The 15,605-nt window shown below is 38.8% G+C and overlaps 1 protein-coding gene across 1 annotated transcript; it reads right to left on the bottom strand.

Moving 5' to 3' along the window:
* Positions 1–444: 444 nt before the first annotated feature.
* Positions 445–4,348, bottom strand: LOC149014530 (E3 ubiquitin-protein ligase WAV3-like). Its single transcript, XM_089156365.1, has 2 exons — positions 3,388–4,348; positions 445–3,242 (listed from the first exon to the last, which is right to left on the bottom strand). Exons 1-2 carry the CDS (start codon positions 3,796–3,798, stop codon positions 1,284–1,286), a joined length of 2,370 nt encoding a protein of 789 aa, XP_089012491.1. The 5' UTR covers positions 3,799–4,348; the 3' UTR covers positions 445–1,283.
* Positions 4,349–15,605: the final 11,257 nt, after the last annotated feature.

The following is a 15,605-nucleotide window of genomic DNA, read 5'->3' as shown; positions in this document are numbered from 1 at the left end:
CCCTTGGTGATTCCATCTATCGAGGCCGAGGCTTCGAGGCCTTTGCTATTGTTCTACTATCTTCCCAGGGTCAAGTCCCCCAGTTAGGTTCCCTCTAGTCTATCTTGACTTCGATTTGTCTTGAGGTCAATGCCTTGGACAAAATCAATATAATCGCATACATCCTGAGTATAGAGTTTGGATCTTCTACCCTGATGGGGTAGAGGTTTGTACTCCCCGCACACTTCACCACACATTAGGGGAGAAGCCTACCTCTAAGTACTGATGAATGAAATAGATGTGGGACTGCTAGTGGACCTCACATGAGCCCCCTCCTAATATTTAGTGAAGAAGTGTGAGCGGAACACGAACCTCTACTCGTCATCTGGACTCCTAGTTTTATTTTAAGTTATTCAAGTTCAACTAAGATAAAAACATGTGAAGTTAATGACATAAAAGATACTGCCATATATATGGGTGTACAGTACCCCTAAAATGTTCCTTTTTCTTTGAAATAAAAATTTGCCTGAGCCATTTATGCACAACTACATCCTAATTCACCAATGATTCCTAAGAAATTCTTACCATTGACCCTGATAAGAAGCATTGGTCTTACCAACTGGGGGTGAGCAACCCTAAGGATGAAATTTCATCATTGCACACATTTGAGAAATGAGACATTTTCAGTGGCATCTGTCAGAACATATAACTTATACAGATTGGTAAACAACTTTCTCAAAATAAATTTCCATTGAAACAGCCCAAACTGATACATACATGCATCCATTTTTACACAAACTAACCCCCACAAAGAAGACAAGGAAAAGTCAACAGTCCTTCCTACCCAGTTAGACCTGTGGTGAGACACTCATACCCTAATTAGTTTTTTCTCTATTCCCCATACCAGTTCCAATCATTATAATAATAATAATAATAATCATCATCATCATCATCAAAAAGCATGGAGAAATCCAAACGTAAAAACATGAATAGCCTCCCTCCCTCACTCACCAGTCACCACTAAATTCTAAATTCTGTGGGGCATTTTTTTTTTCCCCTTCTTTTTTCTCTCTCCCAAGGAAAAAGGCTGATCCGTCCATTCCTGTTTGTCTCTCATGGACTCATCATGGGCCGGGGCCGGGGCCGGGCCTCTGTCTCTCTATGTCATTCTTTTCTTATTCTATCTTTCTTTTTCTATTATTATTTCCTTTTCCCAAGAAAGAGAAAGAAACGCCTTCTTCTACTCATTTGGAAATTAATCATGAGAGAGTGGGGGCCCACCCACCGGCCCAGCAGAGAAAACTTTAGAACCTAGCATTCTCGAAGCCGTGTAAATCGCTGACTCTATTCAATGACTTTCTCATTATTGCCACCTTTGCAAGCCTCTCCGCCGCTCTCCAAGCCGATGTTGGCGTCAGCGGCTCACCATTCTCGTCCAAGTAAGCCGCTGGAACTTCCCTTTCTACCCTTCGCCGTTGCACCTGATGCAGATGCTGATGCTGATCCTGATGCTGCTGCTGTCGCCGGCGTTGTAACTCCACCATCTCCGTTTCCAACCACCGCACGTACTCTTCCGCCGGAATCGAACTGGACTGGATCAACAATGCCCGTGCAGAAGCCAGTAACTGGAGCGCACTGGACAATTCATTTTGCTCCACCAGCCGTTTAGCCTCCGCCAAGGCCTTCGTCGTCACGTACTGTTCCCTCAGCCGTTCGATCTTTGGAGCGGAAGACCGTATCGCGTGCGGCCTTGGAACCAGCAGACATTGTTCTCTCTCGTACATCACCTCCTGAGTCTGAGTCTGAGTCTGAGTCTGAGTCTGACTCGCTGCCGGGTCCTTGTAACTGCATCTCACTGACATCACGTGGTGGGCCCCAATGGCATTTGCCGGCACTCTCATTTCCACTATCACTTCTCTCTCCTCCTCCGCGTACAGGTCTCCAATCCGTACGTTACCCGACCCGAGCAGCGTGGGCCTTCCACCGCAGGAATAAATGGCCGTTATCTCCGCCGGAGAAGAACCGGAACTGAAACCTATCTGGAGGCGCAGATCCTGCACTACGACGCTCAAAAGCCCACCTACGCATTTCGCGAAAGCGTCTTGGGTGGGCTCCTTGCTGCTCTGGTGGGCTTGCTGCTGACTGCCACCTTCTCCGAAGCCGAACGTGTGTACGGGAATCTCGAGGTGTGCGAATCTCGTGGACGACACATGCGACGTCGGGCACCGTCGATTGGTGGCTGCAGTGGTAGAGACGCGCTCATCTTGACCGTCCGATAGGAGCATGATACTAGCCACTGGATTTCTCTCCCGCCGATCCTCCAGTACCTTGGTTGCTTTCCTCAGCGCCTCACCGACACTCGTGCCCTGCCCGCAAACAAGCCGGTCAATGATACGTCGCGCAGAGCGCTGCCCCTGAGCTGTCATCCTCCTCAACGGTAATAACCTCTTAGAGCTAGCAGAGAAGGCGACAATGGATAACCGATCGCCGGAACCAAGGGAGGAGATGACAAGTCGCATGGAACGCTTCAACATCTGCAATTTAGCGCCGGTCATGCTGCCGCTGACATCCAGAACCGTCACCAGATCGATCGGAGCTCGACGTGAAGGGTCCAGAAGCGGCGCCGCCGTGTTAGAAAAGGCTGGAGCTGGAGGAGCCTTTATTTTCAGCGCTACCACATACGTCTCGTGGCTTCGTCCCGCAGAAACCACCGCGGCCTCCGGCAGCAGCCTGACATCGACGTTTCTTGCATCTCTGCCGCTGGCTGTGGAAGCGTCGTTGCTGGAACTGGTGGTGGTTCTTATGGATGAAGGGAAGAAACCTTGGAATTCCTCGATTTCATCCTCCAGAGGTTCTTCGCCGTTCTCGTCCGCCTCGGGTATCGGAATGAAACGCGCACCTGCTGTTGGGGATAGCAAAGGCTCGTCGTCGTCGTAAGATCTCGGATCTGATGGCTTCGATTTCTGATCTTGTTTTGTATGGATGTCTCGAGGTGAGGAAATCTCTTTTTCTCCTTTCTTCTCCTCCTTGGGTACTCCTCTGGTGTGCTCCTTGTGGTTTGGCTCCAGTGGCGGTCCATTCTTGTGGATAGCCAGCAAAGGTACTTCTCTCCAGCTTGTGCTGCAAACTGGGCAGACAAGGCAGCCATTTTTCCTAACGTGTGCTGCTATGCAGGGAAAGTGAAAGGCGTGAGAGCACTCCGCCGTGAAAATGGCTGTTCCCTGACCCGTCTTCACGCTCTGTAAACATACTCCGCAGCTACTCTGAGTTCACATAAAAAGAAAGGAAGAAAAAGCCATGAAAAAGCGATATATCCCATCGTCATCATTCTCCCAAATAGCGTACGATCAGAAAAGAAAAGCAAAAAAGAAAAAAAGAAGAAGCAAAAGCTAGAGAAGTAATTCTTACCCTGGAAAGTCGTAAGGAGGTCTTCAAGAGGGAAAATCCCAAAGGCGATCTGGGAGAAGACTGATTTGAACCTTGAAAAATTCTAGGGCTCTTCGTTGTCGTCGTCGCTGCGGCAGGAGTAAGTGTTGTCTTGCATTGAAGACGAGGGCTTTCCTGAACAGAAGAAGGAACCGGATCAGAAGCAACCGTAGTTCGGCAGCGCAAACGTGGGGTGGAGGTCTGAGAGTGCAAACGAGGCGTTGAAGGGTTGCTTGCGCTTGAGAAAAAACCACCCAATTTTGAACAGCTTCGGGGGCTAGGGCTGGGGCTTGGGGGGCTTGTATTGCTGCTGCAAGCATGCTTGTCTGCTATGGCGTTTTCTCGGTCTCGAGGAATCGATGAGCAAAAGGCTCTTCGCCAACCAGTACCCATTATAGATTAGGAGAAACAGTATGCTTTGCTGCTTCGGCTTCTTCCTCAATCTTCTTTCCTATGATGATGCACAGAAACTGAAGAACTCTTCTCTTGCAATCTTTTTATTATTTGGCCTTCACAGTTGAGGTGGGGAAACTGAGTTTTGTTGTCTTTGAACGGCTACCACAGAAGACAAAATGTCAGGATCGGATGTAAGTCTAGCAAGACGCGCATGGACTGATCGAAGATGAAGAGACAAGAAGAGGATTAGATGTGAGGGACCTTTCCTTTTCTCTCTCTCTCTCTCCACTGCTGCTTCGCTTTCGATGAATTTTCCCAGTTTTTATTCTTCTGCGATTGCTCTTATCGATAGCACCAAAAAGATCACTGCAACAGAAAAGCTCTGCCAAAATTTTGAGAGACTCTCTCAGTCTCTCTTTCTCAGTCTCTCTCTCTCTGGGTTGATCTAGAGATCTGCTGCTACTACTGCGAGTCTTTTTCTCTCCGAGAAAGTATTATGAATGCGATAACAACATGTTACAATATGGAGAGAGTCTTGATTCGATGAATATATTTATATTCATTGGAACGCCCACCTTGAATTATCCGGTAACCGGCTAGTGTCTTTCTCCATTTCTCCTCTTTTCACAAATCGGGTCAACGGTCGGCTCCTTCGCCCACGTTCTTGTTACGGCCCACCGACCCGCACATAAACTCCCCCTCTCTTTTATTTTTATAACTAAAAAAAAATCAATGCAGGGTCCGTTGAATGATAAAATCCATACTTGTCAGTAGAGAGGTCGTGAATTCACATATCTATTAGGTCACACTATTTTACTACAAAATTTGATGGAGATGTAGTTTAAGCAGAAGCTTAAAGTCTAAGTTCCTATCCGAATTTTCATAAAGCGTCAAGTTGGGAAACGACTCGCTAGATGATCTTTGAGTCTGAGTTCGAAATTATTGTGCAGAGAGCCCTCAAAAGACAGTGGCTGACTACATGCTATTCCTACGAGAAGGTGATCTGATCCTTTTTACTAAGTTTATATTTTAATGCTGGCAAAATAAATTAAAGATAGAAAATAATTTTATTTCTCTCGTAGTTTTTATTATATAGTAAGAATATGACTCATCTCTAAGTACTTCTGGGTGAAACCTCTAGAAAACAAAAACGAAAACCTTTAGTAGATGAGTGTAGAATTCAAACTTTATTCCTCTCTCTCAATTTCCTCCCTACCATTTGGCTTTTAGGTAACCGGTCGAACTGCACATGCCCTACTTTTGTAGGATTTTCACATGTTCCGTCAAGTTCTTGTTTTTTTGGTTAAATAACAACTCAGGGTTCCTCGCCAATTATCAATGGTGTTGACAAGAGAAATGTGGCAGCAGAATTCTTTTAATAGATCTTAATTTCTTATTTAAAAATTTGAAATTTCAAATAAAATGTTTTTTTTTAATTCTAAAATAGGACAACATATTTATTAATTTTATTTATATTTATATACTCTATTATTGACATCTCATACGGATTTTTTTAGAAGTTGGGCCCATATGGGGGGAATAACTTATATAATGATACGAGTTATTGATTTCAGAATTTTCTATTTCACTAATGATTTGATTCCACTTTTCTTCTTTTATTTTCCTTCCAATCAAATACTGCTATAAGAGGAAAAAATTACAAAATCAGACGTTTAGTCAACCTTAATCAATTTGTTTAATTGATTGAATTTGGTTCCTTTCATGTTTGTTCTCTACCCATGAAATTAGGTCATTCTTACAAAAGATGCTTAATTTGAGCATCTCTCATTTATGAGCTAATCCCCTGGTGTGCAACTTAGTATCGGATCAATTCGATCAGATCCAATCCTAGTTGATCAATTTTATTTCAGTACATTTTGTTATACCAAATTCTGGCTTAGACCATTGAACCGAAATTAACCGTTCGACTTGATGCATCTAGTCTTGACCCGGCTCAAGGAATCTTGAAGAAATCTGTTGGCATATGCTTCTAGAATTATCAAAAGATGTTACTTCTCGGTGAAAGTAGCAAGATGATGGAAAATAGCATGTTTCTGGCTAGAAACACGTCCTATCATAGGTTAGGTATTGGATTTGGTCTCCATTGGTATTGATCTAATCCAACCAATACTAGTCAGTGTGATTTGAGATTATGAACCATGTTTGAAATGTATTACACCGAACTTAAAATTCCTTCAAGATTATGACCATGTGATTTATGGCTTACAAGAAAAAAATAATAATAATAAAATGAAAAAGAGGGATTAAGCACAACATATGTCAACCAAAAAACTCAATCAACAATTAGATTTAGCAATTGCTAAATGTTAGACATGGTTTTTGTACATCGGTATCAAAATGGATATCATTGATATGTAAAGTATAATATGGCATCGGATGTAGTATAGGTGTTCTAGTGGTCTCAAACTCACTCCCAAGTAGTTTGATAGCTCTCATGTCCTAAGTTTGAGTCTCCTCTGCTTCTCTGTTTCTCACATCAAGCTGTTGTGTGTTATTCAACTTTGACATTTGACCATTATCAGCTTCTGTGGATTATATTACGCCTTTGGTAGGACTATGCTGACGAGGTCAGTGCGTCTACTAGTGGTTCATAAGGCTAATACTTGCATAAGTTGAATTCAAAAGTTTGAACATTGCCTAGCAAAGGGCATAAGGGCGCCACTACTACATCTTCTTTTTTGTTTTCCGAAAAAACTAAAAGATGTAGTATAAGTGGATATCAACAATATTGACAATATCCCCTAAAAATATAGAATGTTGGATTTTATTACATCCTGTCTATATCATGTAATTGATACAATATTGACATCACTAGCATACAAAATCAATATGTATCTCTTGATATAGACAATACATTACCAACATTCATGACCATGATGTCAACAGAATCGAAACTACACCAAGGCCGGGGGGTGGGGTGGGGGCTGATATAGACAATACAATACCAACAACCCCCCGACCCCCGCCCCCACCCCTTCTCATCTTTTGAAAATTTCGTCTTTCCTTTCTCTAACTTTTAAGATTTTTCTTCGAGTCCTATTTCGATGTGTGAAATATTATAAGTACTTGGCCTCTCCATTGAAGAAAATTAGATAGAAAAGTCATTGCAGTTGGTGTGAAATATCCTGACTCCATTCTACACGTCAAACTCCTTAACTAGATTCTTAGATGACCAATTATATAATAGTAATAAGGTTGACTTAAGAGTAATTTTTTTTTTTGTTGGGAGGGTTTAGAAAGATATACATGACCATGAGTGGTTTTGATAGATGCGAATGACACCGTCCAAGAGGTTGGGAAACGAGACCAACGATGTTACAGCACTTGAACAGCTAGCTACCTATCCAATAAGACAATGTTACGTACCAAAGAAGAAACTGGTAATTTCTGCAAAATACACTTTATCTACTCTAATGCCCATTTTAAGCTCTTTTTTACTCTTTCTTTTCTTCTCTTCTCCTCTCTCTCTGGCTTCTACCCGAGGCCCATATTTGTATGTAAAAGAGGTTTACAATAATATAATAATAGTTTACTAAGTTTACAGGAAGGGAGGAGTAGTCAATAGAGTGTAGCTAGCTACCAGTGATCTTGGTACGGTTTGGCATCAAGAATTGTGCAAGACGTACTCTCTTCTTCCGTCTTGTCAAACAAGCCATTGGGAAGGAAAAATAAAAGATTCTCAAGTTGATGGACATTTTAACTCAGAGTCAAAGTTGATGTTAAAGAGTTTACCGGTGTGTCTAAAATTTTGAAATCAACGGAATTGATTGATTTAAACCACCGGAGAGATTTGTCACTGATGCGTTCAAAAATTGTTCAGTCCATGAATTCTTACAAGATACTGTCAGATGTGGGTCGATTCAACCGTCAAAAATTTACCTCCGAAGATTAAGTCAGTAGTTAAAACACCACAAACCTCTGTCTAGTTATAAAACATAATTAAATAAGAATAATGGAGGAATACGATTTAGATAACTCTGTTTTGTGCGATCCTTTAATTTATATAAGGTTTACCTTTTATTCTCGATCGTTGAATTCGTTCATGATCATTCTTAGTTGCCGTCCGATCTTAGGATTTTCTCCCTTTCTTTCGAAGTTGATTATAATTTCCATATATGACACAATCGTGTATCTCGAATTTCACAGAGGCACGTCTCTTTCTATAACCGTCAAATCCTTTCATACTCATACTTCTTCATGGTTCGACCCTTGAACCAGGGGTTTTTGACCCGATTTTATCCTCATCAGCTAGAGTTTTGATTTTTAACTTATTATGGTAGAGATTTATGTTCTTTCCACATCTTTAAATCACAAATTACGCGAAGTTCATAAAATCCACAACAGATCTCACCTCTGATAATTTCGATAGGACCCAGAGAGACAGGTCTTATTCTAAATATATGATAGATAAAAAGAATCCAAATGTGTGCTGCTACGTTTTCCCTTCTCCTTGGTACTTGTGGGTTGCATCTTCCATTCACCATTCTCACCATTCACATGTGGGTGTACAGTATGATCTCTTTCCCTAATTAATAGCATCACTTTTGACTTATCATATATATAATCTTAATTAATATTTAATGGTGTATAAATTTTAAAAAAATAATAATTTAATTCAATCCGGAATTTTCAAACTCGAAGCTTGTCACTGGTACCAAGGTGAATTAGCTATTTTTATTTACTCGCGGTTTGACTATGTTTTTTTTTTTACTGTTCTGATTGATTCTCTGCATGAATGTAAGAGCCGGTGTAAGTGGGGCCTGCAGGGTCAGTGGGGCACACGATCTGAGCTGTTTTGTAATTTATAAAGTTTTACTTGTGAGAACCGACGTGGCAAACGCAAGAGAGATATTGTAGTTTTTTACGAGGGATGCATGCATGGGTTGCACCAATCGGGTTGGATGGGTAAGGTTGGTGGGTCATGGGTGGGGTCAGTAAGTCCAATATGGGTGCATTAAATGCACGTCAGAACGTTGAATTTGATTCTCTCTACACGCCCTTCGAGGAGATTGGAGGGGAGAGTAAGTACGCTGTACGCTCAACTACATTGCATACCTGTTTTACACTGTAGCGTGTTAGAAAAAAATTGGGTTGGGGTCGGGTCTCCCAATCGCATGATTGAGGAAAATTGTTTCGGTCCTAAATGTGCAGAACTCTCAAGCCGAATTTCAGATAATCGGATCTAAAATTTCGGTCGAGATTACGATCCGGCGGTCAAAATTATTTTGGTTGACAGTACTGCACGTTAAATGCGCAACTTATTTTATACCATATCATATCAATGTTGATAGCCACGTATAGTAAATCTAGAATTTTGAACTAAATTCATGATTTTCTATTTAAAGAGAAAAAATAAAGAATAATGACAACTCTAAGAAGTGGTTCAATTAGTAAAAAACTACCACCTCCAAGTAAGAGATTAAAGTTCGAAACTCAATCAATACTTTTAAATAAGATATCAAAGTTCGAATCCCTCGGAGCTAGGAGCAACACGCTGCCTTATATTTTGTAATAGAGCCGTACACTCTTGTTTGCCATCCCTAGCTCGGATGACAGTCTCCTTGTTGAGTAATATCAATTGAACTTGAATGTATATTCCTCTTTTCTTCTGATAGAACAAAACCCTTTAATACTTATAAACAATAAAGAAATGGTAGATAAAAGATTAAAAACAAACCAAAAAAGAAAGAGTTGGGTCTTTGTTTCTTATAAAGCCCTCAAGTCAAAAGTGAGGGTGAAATTGTCTTTTTGATTTCTACTTGTTTATTTATTATTTTACTTTTGAGAAAAAATAATGTGCACACTAAAATTATTGATGTCCATCTAGTTGAAAATGATAATATGTGATGAGAGGCTACCTATGCCTAACCTCAACTAATCAATCATAGGGGTGGGGCTGCTTAATTCAAAATTGATTCAACTCATGATTAAGTAGGACATATTATAGTTGATCAATCTAACCCTTTTTGGTTTTTGCTTTATTATTGGGACCTCAGCTTGCCCATCCTCTAAAGCAAAATAATATCCACTCTTCGAAGAAAAGATGGATCAAGGAGGACATATTATAGTTGATCAATCCAACCCTTTTTGGTTTTTGCTTAATTATTGGGACCCCAGCTTGCCCATCCTCTACAACAAGATAATATCCACTCCTCTGAGAAAAGATGTCAAACTTGTATCTTTTTCCACAAGATTTGTAGAAGACTTTGCTTTCTTAATGTCTATCTTGGATTATATATAACAAGAATTTGATATCAAAGGAGTTTGAATCTAGAATGGTTTGCTTTACGGGAGCAATGTAGAGCATTCAATAAAGATTGAATGCCACTGCTTCGATCTTGAAGAACTATTTTTAGGTGACAAAAATGATGTAATCAATATTCTGTTTATCAGAATAAAAGTAGAACATTCCTTCACTGGCTGGGGGAGAGGTTTGCCTTCTTAAATCTGTGAATTAATGTTTCCTTCAACTTTCTACGGATTACTGTCTCGGAATCTCACACTTGGACAAATATTGCCATCTCCCAAAAGTTGAAGTCAAAACTTTCCAATAGGCCTATTCAACTCATCATTTTTCAACTTCACTTTACAGGAAATTCACGCTTTGACAATCCCCATCTGAAATTGAAGTAATCCCCTAAGCCTTCCATCTAGGGTGGCTCTAATCTTCAGTAGACCCTCTTCATCCAATTGCTTGTGGCATCCGATAGTAATCATTTTTTTTGCCATTGGAAAGTCATACGATTTGGACCCTACGCATTGTGTCGCCTAACAAACGCCTGTCAGAGTGTTGGACATGCTTTGGGTACATGCAAGCCACGTTATAAGACACATCGAACTTTTTCGATGCCATCCTACATAATTCTAGAATTATCTCTCGTTGACTGAGAGACATGCATGGAATTGCCTCCCACGACATAACGAGAGTAAAAACACCCCCTTCGTACTTAGGAACGAGGTATTTTCTCTCTCCACTAAACTTAAGCTCTCTTTCCCAATCCACTTGAGTTTTCTTAGTAGTCACCCTCAACCAGGGTTTATGCGTTTGTTTCTGAATTAGACTTAAAACGTCAATGGCAGTTTCCAAATCCATGGTAATTGGTCCATTTTAATTTTAGTGTGCTTTCTTAGAAGGCCAAGTTCCTAATGGTTCGAGCACAATTGGTTCAATAGTCTCCAAAATGGATTAATAGTATGTTGAGTATGGTTCATGGACATAAGGGTCCTGCTCTTTAAGCCTTAGAGTTTTTTTACAGTTTGAGCTTAGGCCCATCTAATGTAGTTGTTTTGAGAAGAATATAGTGAAAAAACCAAATGTTGGACATAGCCTCATATTGTAGTGAATTAGGATAAAATCTGTGAATCTTTCTTTTTTGTTTTCTATTGGATTGTGTGTAATTGATTGCTCTAATACTAACCCAAATCAAATTTATGACAAAAAATAATGAACAAATGGCCATATGCATATGCCTTCGTTCGCACTCCATGAGCAAAAAGAAGAAAAAGATTCATATTGAGTTATAAAATAGGAGTCTGAAAAACTAATAATCTCATTCTTAAAAAAATATGAAATGATCAAACCCTGCCATCACACTCTTTGACTATCGTAGAGGGGGATTTTAAAAATCAAAATCAAAATTAAAAAAATAAAAAGTGAGTACATAAGGATTTGAATGAATCATATTTTATGTATTTTATAACAAAGGAAGCAAAGGTAAGGAGGTGGTGATGCATTGGGGATATATCCCAGTAAACGTGGTTGAGACTTGAGAAGAGCTCAAAAGAACCCACATTGCACATGATATAATTAGACATACCATATGGGAGATCCTGAAGCTCTCTCAATTATTTTTTTAAAACCCAGTTGAAGATTTTGGAGGTCATGAACCACTTGACTTTTTAGGTCTAGGCATCAGTTAGCTAAGTCAACTTAGTTCATAAACCACTTGTATTTTTAGATCTAATCATCAGTTAGCTAGCTCCATGTGTGATGGAATCACAATTAGATGAACCACTTGTTGATGGTTAGGGTGGTTTTGTGATTGTTTAAGCATCAGTACTGTTATTATATAATGATCTCCAGCACTACTGGGATTATTAGTGAGATTTGGTTGGCAAAAATGATGTAATTAATATTCGGTTTATCAGAATAAAAGTAGAACATTCCTTCACCAAAGTCCACTCTGGTGAGGGTGAGTTCGGATCCTCTACCCACTAAGTAGATGTTTGAGTTCATCGGACCATAGACGGCTAAATAGGGGTCTCATCTTTGGTTCATTTTTTCAGCATTCAGAGGGGGATCGCAGCCCTAATATGTAGTGAAAAAGATTGAAGAGAGCTCTACCCTGACGGATAGAAGATCTAGACTCATGAAGGAGAGATGTTGTAAGTCAACGCCTAACTACCATTAATTAATGCATGATTTAGTTAAGTAGTTGAGTTTACTACATTAATTCTTTGATATGGTGGGAGCATCGGTATAGGTATTATATCGACATTGATAGAGATATTACTACCAATCCAATGCATTAGTTTGGATGAAACATTTTTGTCCTTTGATATCAATTCGAGGATTTTTCGAATCCTTTTATTGTGTTCCTCATTCCTCAATCTTAATTAACAATAACTTTAAGATTAATTAAGTGATGATATAATATTAGAAGTAAGTGTAATGGGTGAAGAATATATAACCATTTTTGGTTTTGCAGAGATGCGTTCAATCTGTCAGGATTTGAAGGATCATCACTTGAGTGTGTGGTCACATGGATTAAGGAGTTGATGAAGATCATCAATTAATCTCTTGTTCTTAATTATTTCTTCTTAATAATTTATGCAATGGAATAAATTAAGAAAGGTTTCCTCCAAGTTGGTGGGTGAGATGTTACATATATATATATTTGCCATTATTAGGGCACATGACCTAAACTAATAACTGCTTAGGAATCCCTAACTAACTACTTAATAATTTACATAATTTATATTAGAACAACCCTTCCATCATCACCTATTCTAAAAAGAAATCCATTTTTGCATTAATTATGGCCAAATGCTAATGGGTCCTACCTATCTCTCTAACTTATAATTCATGTATATCTCCTGGTTTTTCTTTTCTTAAAGCGAATACAAAGAGCCAAATCATAACTATAAATGGACCCCTTAGAAGCTATAATAAAAACCCTGATCAATCATGATCTTATGAGGGAAGCGACAAAGAGAAAATTATAAATTAAATCAGTTGGGTTCTTCATAGGTATATAGGTTCATTGCTTCACTGTTCCATAAATGGTTTTTTTTTACAAGTTGTTTGGCAGTTTTTTGTTTTATTTTTCATCAAATGGATCAGAAGACCGGTACAATAGATCCATATCGGTGCCGGTATTTACTTACCTCTATAAAGGAAAGAAGAGAAATCTTGCAAATTGGTCAAAGTCAACATGAGGATTGTATAAAAAGAGTGTGAAGTACCTCTAAATTCCCAGTTAGCCATGTGTTTGCATGTGGGTAGGAGAAAAAACGAGAATATATAAAACACTAACACTTCTAAGTAAATATAGAAGTTTTAGGATTAAAGAATCCAATTATACATGTAATAGAATGTTGAAATTGTGAGAGATTATCTTAATGTGTTCTTTATTTAAAGATAACTAGCGAGTCTACCTGAGGGGCAGAGATATATGTTCCCCTCATGCTATTCTATTAGGCTGCATTTGTTTGCAAAAGTGAGGTGGGAAAAAAAAATATGTGGGTCCCATGTGTAGTGGAGTGAGGGAGAAGGAAAAGAAAGAAAAGAGTTTTGTGGAAAAGTGATTGAAGTGGGTCCCACTTTTTACTTTTCCCAACTTTCTCACAAAGTCCTACCATATATGTGGGGTTTTAAAATGGCATTGGGTGGGAAAGTTGGGCTGCCACATCAGGAGACAAGTTTCCTTGAATTTTGGGATTTAAGGAAAAAGTAAGAAATCTACACTCTTTTCAAGAATTTTCCTACCCATTTTTTCCCACCCCACCTTTATTCCAGCAAACAAACGCAGCCTTATATAATAAGAGTGAAGTCCACCTCCGAATACTGATGCTCTAACAGAATTAGAGGTGGGGTCCTTAGTGCGTCTCACGTAGGTCACCCCACCCTTATTGTATGGTGGAGATCAGAGAAGCACGAGAGGAGCACATACCTCTACTTTAATGAGAAAGTGATCTAGACTCATAACCAGTATTCCGAACTTTCATACAGGGATGTAGATTCTCGACACTGGAAGTCTAACCACATCAAATTTTGCTTGTCTTTCTTGTTCTTGAGTATGTGAGAGGGTGAGTTTTAATTAGCAGTAACCAAACCCAAAGCCCCTACTAGGTTTCTTTGGAGCTTTCTCCATGAAATTGTTTCCCACTTAACTCTGTGGAGAAACTATTAAGAGAAAAGAAAACGAGTAAACTGAGCAAGGACCATTCAAAACTCCATGTTGGCAAGCTGCAATCTTTCATGCTATATAAGTTGACTTGTTAATTTCTAATTGGCAATAGAATCACTTCTGCATCTCCTCACTCTTTCCAAACAACCCTAGCTTCCAATGGATTAGATGAGGAGTTTAAGGTCAAATCCTCCACTTGATTATTGCAGATTTGGTGATATCTGACACTGTAATTAATTAAACTGGGTTTCATGTTTGCTTTCTTGAGATTCACTTGTCATCCAAGATCTTCTTGGTTTTTCTACAGACCCTATGATTGTGTCTTTGAATTTATTTTCCATTAAAGAGACCCTTTTACCAACAACTCCCATTACTAATGTTCAGTAGATCATATCTTGAAATCATGATCTTCCAGGCCAAGTTGTTTTTCATTTTCAATTATTTTCTCACTAGTGGATTGATCCATCAGTACCTAACAAGAGCACCTTGTGTTTTTTAAGGAATATATAGAGCTTTATTTTCAAACATCTGATCTGCTCATGGTGACATGTTTCCTTGAATCCAATAATCCATTTATGTATAACTGTTTCATCTTTTGACCTTTGTATCTGAACTTTTGTGGACTCTGAACTGAACTTTCTCGCAATTCAATTTTTGAAACACTCAAAAAGTTTCTAGATTTGTATCATCTAATGAAGAAACTAACTCAGTTTGGTATGCTTTATTTGGTATAGTGCGACTTTTTAGATAACAGTTTACATAAGCTAAGACAGTTTAGTGGCTAATTGCTCTATAATTTCAAAATAATGCTGTCACTGCTATTAATAATGCTACTGCTAGGTATTGTTAAAGATCATCAAAAATCCATAAAGAAGAAAGTGATAGTAATTTCTTGTGGGTTTTGCTAATTAATTAAGTGTTTAAGTAGGAAGAATCTATAACTAATATTCACTTTCTTTGTCAGCTTAATTGAATTAGAATTAGGCTGCTATCATTCTCTTACATTTGTCAGCTTATTTTGTACTATCCAAGACTTTTCTTCTCTTAATCCATTCATTTAGTTTATTTAATTAGTGCTGTCAAGGAATTTAGTCTCTCTCGTTTGGTTTATTCCCACACTTTATGCTAAAAAGTTTGATTGATCAGAATCTTCAAGATCAAATTAAAAAGAAAAAAGTTGATTGATGAGAGATTCTAGACAAATTCAAGAAAAAGGGTATTCACCTTTTATGATCCTTGAAGCTCTAGGTTTGGGATTTTTAGGTATCATTTCAAACCTTTATGAACATTTTCTTTAGTTAAGCTTTAAAATATATAAATACTTTCACAAAAAGAAAATATAAAAATAATAAAAAATTTCTATCACTAGAGGGA

The sequence above is a fragment of the Hakea prostrata genome, chromosome 5 (assembly GCF_041222555.1).
Source record: "Hakea prostrata isolate BN-2017 chromosome 5, UWA_Hpros_2, whole genome shotgun sequence".
NCBI lineage: Eukaryota > Viridiplantae > Streptophyta > Magnoliopsida > Proteales > Proteaceae > Hakea > Hakea prostrata.
Note: the sequence above shows the minus strand (reverse complement) of the source record. Positions and strands in the feature narration are given on the sequence as shown.

Coding starts and splice junctions, on each gene's coding strand:
- LOC149014530 (XM_089156365.1), bottom strand. CDS start 3,798: ATGGGTACTGGTTGGCGAAGAGCCTTTTGCTCATCGATTCCTCGAGAC. Junction 3,243..3,387: donor CCTCCTTACGACTTTCCAGG/GTAAGAATTACT, acceptor ATGTGAACTCAG/AGTAGCTGCGGAGTATGTTT.